Source organism: Tinamus guttatus, unplaced genomic scaffold (genome assembly GCF_059628265.1).
Source record: "Tinamus guttatus ecotype Peru unplaced genomic scaffold, ASM5962826v1 Tinamus_guttatus_pri_ptg000402l, whole genome shotgun sequence".
In the NCBI taxonomy this organism is placed as follows: Eukaryota; Metazoa; Chordata; class Aves; order Tinamiformes; family Tinamidae; genus Tinamus; species Tinamus guttatus.
The window spans coordinates 2,427,193-2,443,924 of NW_028288936.1; the positions used below are offsets into that span (position 1 = coordinate 2,427,193).

Sequence of the window (16,732 nt, forward strand, 5' to 3'; positions counted from 1 at the left end):
AAAGTTCTATACTTCAATCAACCAGATGTCACCTGACATGACTATCAGTTGTTCAATTTATTTTATGTCTGACTTTGATCTAACTGGCAATCCTTTCCCATTCTTCTTTCAGATGGAAAAGAGTCCTTTTCCCAAAGGTGAGATGATCTTTACCATTAGGAATGACAAAAACCTGCTAACATCACAAAAGCAACTTACATTCCTCGGCCTACAATTTCATAAACTTTTCTCTGGAAAACAGTCACTCTCCGTATTTCCATTGTCTCATTTTGCAAAACAAGCCACCGCACAAAAAGCAGTGCAAGACTAAGAGCATTACCCAAGTTCTACAGGACTGGCAAAGTTAGCGTAAGTATTTCAAAAGTAAAACTTTAAGTAAAACTCTTTGAAAATTGAGAGATAAGTATGACACATGTTTCAGGAACATTACAAGAAATTAAAACAGAACTTGACTATGTTTGCTCAGATGATTTAGCTGGGCAACGATTTTCAACAACCCCATTTATCAATCCCAGTGAATGACTGTTCTGCCCTAAAAGCAGCCTATTGACTACACCAGCCGAAAGTCTTGTCTTAGATGGAGCATGTCTAAGATTTATTACCCAGAATTATCTGCAAAAATTAATTCTGCCAAGTTGTAGGTGAAGATTCAGTATACTTGTTTCCAGGAAAGTTCGAGTTACTGCACATCACAGTGGTAGCTAAACTGTAGCTCTTGGGAGGGAAGAATGCTCTAGGCAAAAGTAGAAGGCATTTGAAATTCAGATGCAGTAATGAGCCCGTAATAAGGAGACTGGTAGAAATTCAAACCCGTTGCTATAGAAAGGATTCAGCTGGCACTACACTACAGCTAAATCAAGTCTCCCCAGGAAAGAGCTGCACTCCCAGCTTGGTCTTGGTGGCTTGAGCCACTGGAAAGCAGAGGATGGGACTAGATCTGTCCCTGCAAACAGCCCAGGGGGCCACTCCAGGGTCCTCCTTCATGTAGTACAAGCAGGCTAGATCGCTCGCCAGCTCCTTCCTGTTAAGGGAACTGATTACTTTTCTCCAGGAAAAGTCAAGATGTGGTTGGCAAGATAATCTGTTGCTAGCTCTGGTGTAAACCAACTCCACAGTGACAGGACAGTTCTCACTTAGCAACTGCATTGTGGGTCACAGGAGGCCAAAATTAAAAAAAAAAAAAAAAAAACAGAAGACTCAAATCTATAATGCAGAGTCACCCTGAACACACAGGGTTTTCGTGATAGCCTCCTAGGCCATACGTCCTCTCTATAGGACTACAAAACATCGTGTTCAGGGTTATTCTGACCAGCATGCTAATAAATTGCTGCTGTGTGAAATTAAACAGGCATTTGGGGCATTCCCAAGTCATCAGTCACAACAGAATGATAAAAATAAATTATGATTCCTGCTAACATTTATTTCTATATACTTTTCAGAATGTTAGGCAAAGTTTCAAAAGCTAAGCAAACCTCCACAATATAAATCTTGTGTATCTACCTTTCTTCATCTTACAATCATGAAACATCTTAACTTAAAGGCAGCAGTACTTCCGTATGAAACATATTAGGACCATGCAGAAAGTGAAGCAATGATTTAGACTGCAGACGCACATTTAGTACTTATCAAAATCCTACAATTAATAGCAGATTCAAGCAGCAGATAAAAGAAATGGAAAGACAAAAATACTACTCTATGAGCTCTAATTTCATCCAGTCTCCTAATATTAATCAAAATTACCCTATGCTAGCAATCTAGGCAGTTGCAAAAAGAAACATGTAGTTTGATTAGTAGAAGAAAAAAAAAAAAAAAAAAAAAAGATACTGTGTGATGGATTTCAGAAAATATTCAATATCGGGACAGTTAAGCAGCCATCACAAAAAGTTAGTCTATGAAGAGTAAGTCCAGCACAACTCAAGTTGTCTTGCACACAAAGACGAGAATCAATTCCCTTGGTTTTGTTTCTCCCTCTCAAAATAACACAATGTTATTGCATTATATACAACATATTGTATTATATACAACAATATTTAGTAACAGAAACCAGCTGCTGCTCTCCAAAACTCACAGCAAACTTTCACGTGAGAGTTTCAGAGGACAAAGTCATGGTAATCAGGTTTTACACTGCAGTGCCAAAGTTACTGCTTTACTAACCTTGTATGTGCATATTATAAAAATCATTCATTTAGGTTACAGTGAATTGCTTTAAGGTAACGCTGGGATCACAAGACCTGAAGTGAATTTCAAGTGACAAGGCCCTCATTAATCTTGCCTTCTTACCATTAATGCCACCGCATAAAGTCTTTCACTTCACTGACTGAAATGTAGGGGTTTGAAGTGAAATGCAGGGAGTTGAGGATAAAAGCATTTGTAGATAGTGCTATGTACACTGACACTTTTCTTAATGGCTTCTTGGAACATATAACATAAAAATCAACTAAAACAGCATATTTTATTGATATGTATTTTGAATAAACAGATTACAAACCTTAGTAAAATTAAAATCTTATCTGATAAATATTTCTAAAGTTTTTGAACATTACACCCCAAATATGGGAAGGAATAAACCAAAAGGATATGAAATTAGAAAACAGGAGTGAAATCTTCTTTCTGTGCTAGGATCTCAAGATCCAAAAATTTTTGTATATTTGTTCAGATTACTAAATTTATACTGCAAGATTAAGTGTATTATCACCAAATCAAGAATCAAAAGTGCAACCAAGATGATACGAACTAAAAATTTCTTACAATACCAGACACTTTCTCTGTTATTTTCAGATAATTTAAATTAATTCCTTTACAGAAGGTATGATACTATACAATGTTAAGTTCTGACAAAAAGTATTCACAAAACAGCATTCAGTGAGGTTACAAAAAAAAAAAAAAAAAAAAAAAACACCCACACAGCTAAGTTGCTACCTTTATTGATCGCTTCAACATTTAGAGTTTAAAAACAAGTAGAAAAACTACCGGACTCTGAATTTATAGTTAGGTTATGCTACCCAAAACAATTAAGTCTGAGAAGCAAACTCCTCAATCCTACAATAAAAACACCGATGTTGCACAGCAACACACCCATCCTCAAGCATAGCTTATAGCCTAAAAATGTAATGTTTAATGAGCACTGCAGTTTTATGACAAAACTTCACTAAGTTATAACACTCATTAGGGTAAGAATAAAAATTAATGATCCCATGTTGTTTACACAAATGCCCTACATGAACGAGGGCATCCCAGTCAATCATGCCCATCTCTGGAAGTGATCAAAAATCGTTTCAAAGGATAAGGGTATAATAAAAGCAAGCTAATACCACCGTGTCTGCTAGAAGCCATCATGCTCTCTCCTTTCCTCTAGTTTTCAATTCTAGAATACCTACAATCACAGAAATCTACTATAAAACAGGTTAAAGACTACGGTGTTTTAATAATAATAAAAAAACACTTAAATTACACATAGAATACCTATACTATGCGCTAAGCAATACTATGAGCAAAAGTCATTCAAAAAAACCATCCACTTATGTTCAGAGATAATGGTACCTCTGGGAATGTCACGTTACATAGAAGCTCACATTTAGAAACTAAAACACTTCCTGCAGGTGGGAGACATCATCTCTAGAACGCCAAATTTTATGTCAATTTCTCAATTTTAAAATACCACTAGTAAAGGTAAGTCCCAACTAAATGATCCTACAGCCTCCTCTGCCCTTTCTCTTTTCGTCCTGTTTCACATTTTTCTTGAGACAATCCTTTGTGCAATATTCAGTTTAACAGCTGATACCCAACTGCAGATTAGTATCTGCAATATTAATTCAAATAATCTGTGCAGAATCCTCTGACTTCTGAGGACAGTTGCTTTCACTTTTTTCTTGAAGAGAGATCCAATGCTGGTAAGAATATTTGCGACCTAAATTCTGTGCTACTATTACTGAAATATCTAAACTCCTACAGAGCAATCTTGTAGAGATGTTTGCATATTAATATTAACTCAGCAAACTGCCACAAGTAATATATAAAGTAATTTGAAAGAGTAAGTTTGTTCTAAGTTATAAAACAAATCTAAAAAGCTAATATTAGAATCTACATGAAGTGCAGAAAGGGTGTTTCTTTGTTTGTTTTCACAGTTTAGTCATCATTAATGGCACAAAGAAAATTTATTACCAAATGCTTAGAGAATACGGGGGGAAAAAACAGTCCTTGCAGTATTGATTCAGCACATAAAACTTCTTACACTGAAAATTTGAGGAATGTTTTAAAAGTCTCATATTGCTAAGTTGCTTTGATAGCAAGGTTGACCACAAATGCTTAGTAAATAAACAGTTATAAGGTTAAAAGAATGCTTTTTTAAACAATCAGCATACCAGCAGTTTATTAATTTCAAATATAACTGGAGTTTACAGTATGGCTTCATGTACTATTACAGGAATGTTTCCAGTGAGATTCTGTATGAACTAGAGACATCGTTTTTTCAGTCAACGCATAGTGATCTTAAGAGTTTGAAGTAACTTACTGCAAGGGTTATGTTCAGTTGATAACACGTGTGTGTTTGTTCATGCTTTAGAGACAATAAAATGTATTTTATAGAAGTGTGTAATACAAAGGAGTTTTATTTTACATATACAGACACACACATATATATATTTCCCCTCCTCTATGGGCTCACATTTTGCACTTTAGTTATGATCAGAGCCTTTTAAACTGTAGAACCACTGCTTTTATAATATTACAATTTTCCTAGAGCAATTGCTGTGAATTACTAACGGAAGAATATATGCAGACAGTATTTACCATAGCTGCCTAACCAGATTTGGTACCTCAAACACTCATACAAGGAAGAGTAATTTTGCTTGACAGGCTGATCAAGTACTACACTTCCTTACACTTTAGCTCTCAATAATACTAACTCCTCAGATTATTACACTTCCTGTTTCAGCCAACCACTGCACTAAAAAAAAAAAAAAAGTAGGAAAACAAACCGGTAAAGAGAAAACAATTCTGTGTATTAGGCTAATATTTTCTGTAGCATTGAGTTGTACTTTTATAGAAAATAATTTTTAAATGGATTGAATTCATCATACAATGTATTTTAAAATCTCTAGCTGAAAATTCTTTCAAGTGACTCTGCTTATTTTTATATTGAATGTTTTTCCCTGATAGTTTCCATCTTTTCTCTTCGCAAACAGAAGCCCATAGACTTAAATCTCCAAGAAGCTACTACACGAGCTTGTCATTAAGTTATGCACAATATTGTTATTAAACTATGCAACAAAAGTTGTAAAAAGAGACTCCAGACTTACTGCCAGTGCTTTAGACAGCTTTGTTCTATAGTTATTCAAAACAATTGCATCAATATCCTTAAGAGGCACATAGGCAAAGCCATCCTTGATAAACACTCTTCTCGCTCTAAACAGCTCCACAGCATCTGCAAGTCCAACCTGAAACAGGAGAGAGACCCAAAATAAAAATAAAACTTTAAAAAGCACCATCAGGGATTAGCAAAAAAAATGAATTAAGTGTTTATAATCCTAAAATTGAAACAGAGACTTTTAAAAGGATCTTGTGTTTTAACAAAGCTCTATGCAAAATGCAAAACTTCTGAAAGCAAATGATGAAAGAGTCAATCATCATTTTGGTGGGAAAAATATTAGTGCTTACAGAAAGTCAAACATTGGCAAATAAAGGTACTGAATAATTTGTGTCTATGGCTGTTAGCCTGATTACATAATATTGCATTAATGATTTGGTATTTGAAAACAGACTTTTGCTGGCCTTCAGTGTTAGGTATCTTGAAATATTTAATTCATATAAAATACATAAAACAGTTCATTCTTACAGTGCATTCTTACAGAAAGAACCAAATAGTAATTCAGTCAGCAAGTTTAGCTTCAGCAACTGATGTTTGACTCCATCCTAAACAGCCTGTCAGCCGGGTCATCTGTCTGGAAAGTGTTAAGAATTAGGACTTTTTTTGTAGCAAGCAATGGAGTGGTAAAAGAAGGCAGAGAATTTAATGATAGTTTAAAGCCCCTTTCATCCTTACGAGTCCCTCCTTTTGCCCTCATACTACCATGCAAAACAGGAACTCACTAGTCTCAGTTAATTCACATTTTCTGATCATCTGCTAATAATGAAGCTAAATAACTTAAAAGCAGTAACTTGCAATTTTAAGAAGAGAGCATGATCACAAGTCTGAAATTTCCCACTTCCACTTACCTTATAGAACATTTGTTCTTTGACTTTAATCATAGTGAGGCCAGGGGTTGACGCACACAGATCATTTGCCCACTCGTTTTTCAGATCTTCACTGATCTGGAATTGAAAAAGGTTGTGTTTTAAAGCTGCAAGACTATTTCTGAGGAAAGAGGTGGGAGCGGGGAACGAGGGGAATTCATGAGCTATAAGCAGAGGCAACACTATTTCTGCAAAAAAATAAAACTCAATAAAACCACTTTAATCAGTATTACAGTTCCTTTAAAGATTCTTATCCTTGAAAATTAACGTTAAAAATATCCACAGTTTGATTCTGAGCTTCACAAGTTGTCCAGATCCTTCCTGTTAGTAATTTGACCAGCTCAAAATTTTTGCAGCTGCAAAGTCACAGTTATTTTGATTTTCTTACAACTCACTAGAAAGAAGTTTTAACAGTTGGGTAAAAGTTATCAGGGTGAAGCCTCCGGAGAAAGTAGTTAGTGGGCTATGACCAAGACCATGGTTAACTTTGTAGACAAGGTTACTGAAAATCCAATAAGGTCAAAGTAAGTAACAAAGCTGTTAAGTAACTTATTTCCTACAGCCTCAGGTATCTTACAAGTTCAGCAAACAAGCCTTCTCACTATGCTCCAATACCCTTCCATAGTCCTCCAAACACTCTGCTCACTGCCTTCTCACTAAATTTTGTGTTTTCAGCTAGTCAATGGAGAAGGAAAGAAAGCAAGTACTGCCTTAGCTACTGCTGATAAAGATTCCAGAATATACAGAATAAAGTTTGTTTTCCCAAAGACTGGAACATTAAAAAAAAAAAAGCATAAGCAATAAAGTCCTCTCCATTTTCACATAAAAAGATGTAAAAGTTCAGGTTTCAAGTTTCCAGTTGCAGAATAGCATGCACCTCGATAGGTGGGGGACCTTGAAACATGTGCCCCTTTTTTTTCTAGCCCATTCAACCAGGAAAAGCTTACTTCTTTTTACAACACTACAAGTTGCACATTTAATAATTTCATTTCTAAAGTGGCACCCTCATGAATACATTCCTGTAATCATTAATTAGACAGAATTAAGTACAGCTTTGAAATCTTGATTAGAATCCTAAAGGATAAACAGGCTGCTTAACTTTTGACAGAACTTGAAAATGTCTGTCAGATAAAAATATGCTCCTGCTCAAAAGATAAAAGAGAAAAGCAGAGTATCATGGAAGATGGCATGAAATCAAGGAAGTAGCAAGTGTTTTGGGAGCATTTCTAAATTCTCTGCTGCCCAAAGCAGCCCTATAGCAAAGCATGAGCTACCCCGTTCCCGCTCCTCACAGCTGCATGGTCCTGACTCCCTTTGCTGCTCATCTGACTTGCCCTGAACCAATTCAAATCATTCACTCCAGAAGGGCAACTCACAAGCTTTTTTTTTTTTTGGTTACTTATTGCCAGCTTAAAGTGAACCTGCTTATCCTCACCAAATCAGACCACAAGAAAAGTGTAGACCACAAAAGCTTGGAAAAGGATCTTTCTCTTCCAGTGACATAGGGCCACATGTTAAAGCTTGAAACGACCTAACACTTCACCTGAAGCCTTCCTGAAACATGAGGAAAAACAAACAAGACAGGAGTGGGGGGAAAAAAATGAGAGGATAAAGGGAGGTAGGATTAAGAATGTTTTATATGGGGCAAGTTGCATAATGCCTACATTTCTTGCTTTCTATATGCAATTTATTCATTGATTTTGATCTGAGAATCATCCTGGAGCCATAAAGAAACAAATGTAGATTGAAATATGAATAATTAAAGGGTTGATTAAACAAACACTGGCAATGAGGTAGTCCAAAGACTGCAAAATTTAATATCCCTACTTTGTTTTAATGAAGCCATCAAGATGTATTTGTACATTATACCATATATGCATATGTACTTAATTTCGCTGTTCCTAAATCTCACAATAATAAACAAGAACTCCAAGTGCAACACATTACTCCTTTTCCAATGTTCTGCCTCTCAGGTTAGCAACATGTCACTGGTGTTCCTACAAAATTAAATTTATTACAATTAACTTTGTCACCAGGCAGATGGTATTTAAACTGCATAATACATTTCTCAAAAACATATGGTCCCTCAATACTGCACTATATACAATTTAAGTATCAAACAATCAAAATGATTGTTTCCTAACTAACCTGCACACTGCAAGGCAGCACAATCCAAGGCAAGGTAGAATATCAACGGCATTCACCTAAAGCCACTGTCTTGATACAAGTTATACAAAAAGAACGACTGAATTACCTATAAAAAAAAAGAAGATATTTGTCTAAACCATGTTTCCTGCAAAATCCAAACCTGACAACAATTTAGGCCTGAAGAAATACACAAATCAAATCTATTCTATATCTATTGCTATTCCTTCGTCATTGTCATGCCATGAGATAACCAGCAATGAAACATTACCTGTTGTGTGCTACAGCACACAAATTGTGTGGATACGCTTCCTGCCTCTTACGATAGGCTGAAGAAAATGTAATGGGAGAAGATCCCTATTCTCCACTAGGTCACTGCACTGTTATGGTTGTCCAAAGTCTGAAACTGTAGTAGCAGCAGAGCATCTGCCTTGAGATTCAAAACGTATTCTGAACCTTGTCTAGCTGTTTTCAACTAGATTAGGTAGAAGAATGTTTTTGACATCTCGTTTTTATTGTATCCTTTTTTTCCAAAAAAAAAAATTACCTTACTTTAAAGCAGGTAATTTCTTCAAAGCAGGAAGACTTTGTACAGTACACCAGTACAGAAGAATTCAGCCTCAAACAAGACCTTTAGAACCCCCTAACACTCAAATGAGAAACCTCACAAAGCTATTTAATAAAAACCACGCTACTCTCTTGCACTGAGACACAAGTAACTTACTGTATAGTTTGTGTTTTAGTTCTCCTTAGTTGTGTTCGCAAGTTGATTTTAAGCAGTAAAAGTGGTCTTTAAAGGGTCCACTTAAGATTTCTGCAGATAATCAGCATCTGTTTCTAATCAAATTGAGATGATTACCAAATTAAAACTTTTAATTAGCATTTTGCATAACCTACCAATTGTTGTTCGTTATGTTTATGAAGATGAAGAAAGACAGTCCTAGTAGCTACATATTTTCAATCACATTTATTACTTAACTCCATTTGTATAAAGTATCACCACCACAGTATGTACAAACACATGTAACTACAATTTCTCCAGGAAAATGCTAGTTTTCTCCATGACCGATAACAAAGTTGTGCTCGTATTTCACTGCTAATTGCTAAGATGGGAGAGGTCTCCTTTGAATCTTTGCTCTCCTCCTAGTACAGCACTAGCAAGAGGTCCCTGCAAGAGGTAGCTATAAGGCTAGAAATCCTCACACTTTTCCTCTCCTACGGGACAACAACCAATTAAAAAAAAAAAAAAATGCTTTGACAGACTAGCTATTTGCTTTTACTTAAATCTATCTTCTGAAACTCAAAGGATTAAAAATTGTGGCTTCCATTGCAAGGACTATGTTAGGTTTTTTAAAGTCCCAATAGGACATAGTCATTTCACTGCCATATTTAACAAAGTCTAGACTTTAAAATAATTCTCCTACTCATATTTTTATATAGTTTTGTTTCTGTTATGATTAAGTACAGAGGTAAGTAGCAGAATAAACACTTTTAGCTGACACTGGCATCAAGTTCTGCCATGCATCAGTTCTGACCTTTGCTGTCATCGCGAAGACAAGCACAGTTGATTTTCAAGCCAAGGACCAAATTGGAATCTCAGCTAGCAACAAAATAAGCTAAAATAAATAATTTCCTTCCCAAACAAAAACTGCAGCCTATTTGGACATACGTCAAACAGTTTCTAAGTTTTCATAAAAAAAAATAAATGAAAGCTTCAGACATTTTCTAGTTTTAAGAGTTCTTCCCATTCTGTGTAGGAAAGGAAGAAATCTTACTTTATGTCTCCAAACTGCTTTCAGAAAAATATTTTGATTCATACACCTGCCACCAAAATGGATAATTGTAGTCATGACCTTTTGGTAGACAGATACAATATTGAATTTTTTCTTTCACATTTATCCCTACTTACCAAGGACACAAACTAGTCAACCGCTCATTAATCCAAATCTAGTTCTAGGATCTTCTGTACCTTCTAAAAAGGCAGCTATAAAACATGAAAATTTTCAAGAAGCTAAACCACAAATATTTATATCAATGTCCCACTGAAATAAAAGCTTTTGAAAAAAGCATAATGGTAATATCAGAAAGTCTCTCATAGGAGTGCTCTGATCATGAAAATGGAAATTAAAGAAGTTTAATTTCTACTGCTTAAATCTCAAAAAATGTACTTTAACTGCAACTTCAAAGCAGAGGTACAGTGGCAGAAATGAAGTCCACTAATGTATTTTGCTCATTCTTCTTATTTTGCAGTTCTCATTCTTTCTTCTCTGGCAGATGCAGTATGGAGCATTAGCTCCACCAACTGACAATACTGACCTGCTATTCCTTCCCCAATGCTATGATACAAAAATTTAAAATAACGCGCTGTATAACGCCCTTAAAAATTAATTCTGCAACAATTACCTTGCCTTTGACTAGCAGGCATCTAATCCATAAATTACAGAAAAAAAGTCATTTTTTAAATCTCAGGAGGCCTTTCAAAGGTCAACACCTAAGGTAATTCAAACAGAATCTTTCATACTCTGATGAGACATAGCACCAACACAGGAAAAAGTGCACTCAGGAAGAAATATTGTACACTTCCAAATTTATTTCTTCTGGCTATTGTATAAAGTTAACGCAGCACAAAGATTTGTGGAACGTAAATTCTATTACACATGGTGCTTACACAACAGACAGGAATGTAAAAATCACTTTTCCTGTCTTTTTGAAGGAAATAGCAGTCTGAAGATAAGATGAAAGAAGGGTTACAGGACAGGAGAACAACTGAGTTGATGACTGCTGTCACTGAAACTTAAATTTAGGATAACACTTTATATTCTATGCCATATTCTAGTGGATCAAGTTTCTACAAAGACACAGTAAAAAAATTAAAGTAATACCACTCAAAAGAAACAGTATTATGGGTTTGTTCATTCCTAAGACCACCAGCGGTCAGATATTTTGTGTTTTTCCTTAGCTAAGATACATTAAAAGCTTTCCAATAATTGGCTGTCTTAGACGCTATAATAATTGTAATTATGTCAAAAAGGCTACGATAACTTCTAATCAATACAACATGAGTAAGCTCACACTGCGAGGGTCCAAAAGCACTACTGGAACAACAAAACATATATATATATATATATATATATATATATATATATATATATTGGCCAACTTGCTCGAGGGCTTCAAATAGGCTACCCAGCATGACCTGTCTGAAAGACAATAATAATAACCTGGCATTCCTAAATTAAGCAGAAAAGAACAGAAGCCCAGCTCTCTGCAAAACAATGAGTGCCATGGCTCTTTCATATACTATCTTTGAGATTAAAATATTTCCATCAATTACTGTAATATTTAAAATGAATATACACTGCACTTCCCTTTATATATCTTTAAAAACCCACACTAGGGGCTTTTATTGCTAGCAACTGTGAGGCATCATAACTGTAATTACTCATTTCTCATAAGAATTAATGCTTTAATCTCCTAAATTAATGTAAGTCTCAACTGCACACCTGTGTTTGCATGTTCTCTTTGATGGGCCCTGTCACCTTAAATGTCAGCATTTACTTCACTTGAGTGCTGCTTAAGGGCTTCCTGTGCTCCCCATTTGCCTGACAAAGATTTTTTTTTTATGTGCCTTGAGAGATGAAGATTAAAAGCCATGAGTAAAACACTTCAGTATTTTTTCTAGATTATGACAGCACTATCACTTAAAAGAGAAATACAGCAAGCATAGACTATGTAGACTAAAACCCAATTACCTGCTTCCCTGATTCTCCTATTATTGTGATAAGAATTCAACATACCAGTGAAAGGCACTTTAAAAGTATAAATTAGAACTAAACAAGCTCTGGAAGTAGAGAACAGATCAGTAAGTATTTCTTGTTCTCTGAAGATGGAGGGACAATTACACTGCATAATTCTTTTCCAAGATGTTGAATGCTCCACAGTGAAGTGTGCAGAAAGGCAATGCAGTGCTCTCTTCCTTTCAGCAAGTCCCGTGCTCTAAGCTTAACAGTGAGGCTCTTCACACAAGATGGCAGAATTTTAACAAAAACCTCTATGTAATACCCATCCTCAGTAATACCCATTATTGCCATCAGATAACACTGCTCTAAATAAATCACATTTTAAACCAAGTAATTGGCTGGGGTATGAAGCATTATGGCTTTGAAAAGGCTTTTTTTTTTTTTTTTAAGTAGGATTATTAAAATTAACTTAAAATTGACTTTGTGAGAATTCTAGCAAGCAGACATACACTGCGTAGCAGAACACAAGATGTCAACATACTTACAGCTTCAAATTTTAAGTTAACATGATCCAGGAATTTCTGCCTTAGATTGTCTGTCAGTTCATTGAACCGGTATCGAAATAGGTCCATTTCTTGTTGGAGAAACCAGCGCCTAAGTTCCTCACTACATAGAAACAAAGATATATGTTATGAATTCTTCCTACCATAGACTGGATAGCAACCCTAGTGAACACAGCATTAAATATATTTTTGACTGTAGCACAGGACTGATAACCATGGAAGAGAAGGCAGAAAACTCTAAGGAAGGGAAACAAGTAAATAACGACTGAGTCAGAAGTTTTTGAAAAGGTAACACAGAAGGAAGCATGACTGGATAATCTGGAAGATCAGATGTATTGCATCTCAATATCAGAAATGCTATGTAGATTTCAACACTTGTTATTCTCTCAAGCATTTTTTACTTGTTTTAGTTAAGAATAACCAACTGCAGACACTCTCCATCACTATTTAGAGCACATTTTCAGTATGACATTATTTTTTCTCAGTGCAATCAACTTCATAATGTAATTTGTCAGATTAATTGTGAACACTAGTGCATTTAACTGTCACACTTTCAGGGAGTATCCACAGGTGTGAAGGAACATGCACACACAGTCAGACACTATGACAAGAGTGCTCTCTGCTAGGCAAGAATTAACCTGCAAGGAGACTAGGAGAAAGTTTATGGGGATGAACAGAGCCGAGCAAGACAAGCAAAACACAGCAATGACCCAGCAGACCAGGTTTGGCAACTGCAGGTGAGTGGAAGTACAGACACAGAGGAACAGAAAAGGAATCAGGAAGCAGCACAAAACAAGAACAGAGAAGTCAGCTTCCAAGTACCCACTCTCTTACTCTTGGCACAATGGAATGCTGAATTCCTAATCACCAGTACATTACTCAAAGCTAGCAAAAATAGGTAGCAAAATGCAAATCACCAACCTAACACCACATAAACAAGCACAGAACATGGAGGACACCGTAACTTGCTATAACAGAGCATTCTTTTGAGCAGTCCTCCACAGGCTCTGACAACAGGTACAGCTACGGCAGCTCGCAGAGCAGAAGTTGTGTGGTACTATTTACTATATAATATTGAGCTCTCCTTCCTGGAAGGAAATTCATTGCAATAGGCCTTTGAGCACTGTGGGTTACCAGAGAGCAAAAGTTCTCTTAAAATACGTTTTGGAAATGAATGGAATTAATACCCAAATCCCAGTTCCAGATGGAAAGGCTCTTTCTAGATCTTTCCTAAAGTAAAATTGACAGACAGTTTCAGTGATCAGGATCTCAAACAATCTGTAAAACTTAAAGTGAACGCATTGATGACTTGTCTTCTCTAGCTCCTCTGTGATCATTTTGCACAAAAACAAAATCCTGGAATCAAAGCACAAATAAAAGCAGTAACTTGGGACAATTTTACTCTTGTCCTAACACAATAGCTTTACACTGTATTTGTTTCCCTAAGAAAAGGTCAAGAATAGCTACTGTGAGACTAGTCTTTCTGCCTTCCAGAAGAAGAAAATAAGGGCTACAATGCCCACCACCAATTGAAGTTTAATACCTGGCATGTTTTGACAATTTATCTCCAATGCTCTGTAACCACAACTGCCTATGGAATCTTCACACAGTTCCAATGAGCTGGCGTACATGAGCAATGCAGCTGTACTTGTCCAGCATATATCTCAATATTAATTCACACACTGTCATTAGGATATGAATCATATTCACGGCACAAGAAATTTTTTAATCTTAGCTAAATCTGATTCATTTCTCATACTCCTTAACAAAAAAGTACATTCTCATTCCACATACATAAGAATATTAGATTAAAACCAAGAGCTTAAGTGATGCCACTGTCACTGCACAGCTAACTAAGCTGCTGAAGACAGAACAGCTGCAGGTAGCTGAGACATGGAAGTTAAGAAGGGCAACAGAGCAAATAGATGAGAAACGCTTCCTAGCTTCTCCCTCCCTCCCCCCAGTTAAAATTACATATGCAGAACCCTCAGGAATTTAAACTTGATCCGTAGCTTTCCAATCAGAAAATTGAACAGACTCTCTCACGCTAGGGAATGGCACTCAAAAAATAAACAAACAACCTACTCATAAACCCTCCCAAGAGGGACTAGGAAAACTGAAAGTATTTGTCATTAAGCACCAGAAGAGAGGTGCTTTGGAAAAACAAAAATGTGCCTAAATCTAGGGTCTCAGACCACTCCAAAATTAAATACAACAATTCGGTTACCAGCTTGTAGAAGCCTGGGCATAGAACAGAAATCTATCTGGAATTCTGCCAAGGAACCAACACCAGAGGAGTCCTTAAGAGTTCAGGATTAGAATACAAAAAAGGTAGCAAGGGAAACATGGCTAAAGAGCACACGAAAGTAAATTCTAAATCCATGGGACAAACCATAAATGAGGACTGATGCACACAGTCAAAGCCGATGCAAACTTGTACCCCTCGGTGGCGCTGCTGGCCCACTAGAAATTTAAGTAAGAGGGATGAATGTCTGAAAACAGCCCCAACATAACCTGCTGGTAGGCCACAAGGAACTTAATTCAAGCTCGTTTGCAGTTAGGCCTACTTAAGCACACATTTCACAGACTCCTACCTCTGTGGCTTTCATCAGTTCAGTTAATGATTTATGAAAGGTTAATTCTTCTGACCTAATAAGATTAAGGCTTAATTTTGATCCCAGGTGTTCTTTTTTTTAACCACAGATTAATCTAAATTTCAAGAATAGAAAGGCCTTTACTTGTGACTGCCTCTCTATCAGCCACATGGCTCCATAATGTTTGTCATACCTGCAATAACATCTGTATATGCTTAAAATTACCAAGAGAACCAAGTGTACTCAGAAAGTACTTACGACTGACAGTAAGCAAGACGTAGTATGAAATGAGAAATATGGTCTTTCCTTCTTGCATCATAATCATCTTCAACCAAAGCCTACAGAAGATCACAGAATCACAGAAGGGTTGAGGTTAGAAGGGGCCTCTAGAGATCATCTAGTCCAATCCCCTTGCTCAAGATATTACTGATTTCAGCAAAAGACAAGACATTCTCACAGATTAAAAAAAACACCGATAAAGTTTATTTATTGGTGCGTTTAGTAAAATATTACTGAATATATAATACCTATAGTAATAATACCCATTTCTAAGATCATAAAACACAAGACCATTAGAAGGTGAGCTAGAAAGTAATAATTTACATTCTCAAAGGCACATCAGATATCTGATTAACATCAGAAATTAAGTTCTAGTTGTATTTCATTAACAGCAGAGAGAAGATAAAGTTAAAAGAGTTTTACTTCTTAATAAAGTTTTTTACTTACTTTGTAGGGAAACTTGAGCTTTCGGAGCTCCTGCTGCAGCTTGGTTTTGTACGTATCACCGCTTCTCACATAGCTCACCCCAAGATTCTCAACTACCTTAAGCACTGGGAGGGAAAAAGCCCACATAAGAGACAGCATACTGAAAACTTTTTTTTTTTTTTTGGGGGGGGGGGGGCGGGGAATGGGACGCGCGAAGAGGAAGGGGCCGCTACTCACGCCTTAGACGATCGACGGCCAAGCTCTCGAACTCGGCGAGCGAGATGTTCTCCGTGGGGGGCTCCTGGTAGAACTGCAGGCTGTGCGGGTAGAGCTCCCGCCGCTCCCCCGCCTGCCGCAGCCGCGCCCGCCGGCTGAACTCCATCCCCACCTCCCCCCCAGTCCCGCAGGGAGGCGACGGTTGCGCCCGTCAACGACCGCGCACAAAACACCCTCAACCGGCGCCGCCGTTACCGCCGCGCGCCGCGACTTCCCGCGCACGGCCGGCCCCGCCCCCCGGCGCCCCGCCCCGGGCGCCCCCTCCCGCGCGGTGATTGGACAAGGCGCGCACAAAGTAGCGGCGCGCCCCATGCCCGTAGTTAACATGGCGGCTCCGCCATACGGATGCTGGCGGCCGCTCTAGCTCCCAAGGGAACTCTATGGTGCCCGTGGCGGGGCGCGGCGCGGCGTTACCGAGGGTCCCGTCAGGGCGGGGGCGTCGTTAAATCCCCAGCGGATCTCCTTGTTCTGGAGATGG

At 37.4% G+C, this 16,732-nt stretch overlaps 1 protein-coding gene across 1 annotated transcript in view; it reads right to left on the minus strand.

Annotated features, from left to right (window-relative positions):
• PRIM2 (DNA primase subunit 2) overlaps positions 1-16,360 on the minus strand; it is an 89,730-nt gene extending 73,370 nt beyond the window's left edge. Inside the window, exons 1-6 of the mRNA XM_088531224.1 lie at positions 16,216-16,360; positions 16,000-16,103; positions 15,532-15,611; positions 12,662-12,782; positions 6,214-6,309; positions 5,298-5,435 (exon numbers count right to left, since the gene is read on the minus strand). Of these exons, the coding sequence (XP_088387350.1) occupies positions 5,298-5,435; positions 6,214-6,309; positions 12,662-12,782; positions 15,532-15,611; positions 16,000-16,103; positions 16,216-16,360 (684 nt within the window). The remainder of the gene's footprint in view (positions 1-5,297; positions 5,436-6,213; positions 6,310-12,661; positions 12,783-15,531; positions 15,612-15,999; positions 16,104-16,215) is intronic.
• Between the last annotated feature and the right edge of the window lie 372 nt (positions 16,361-16,732).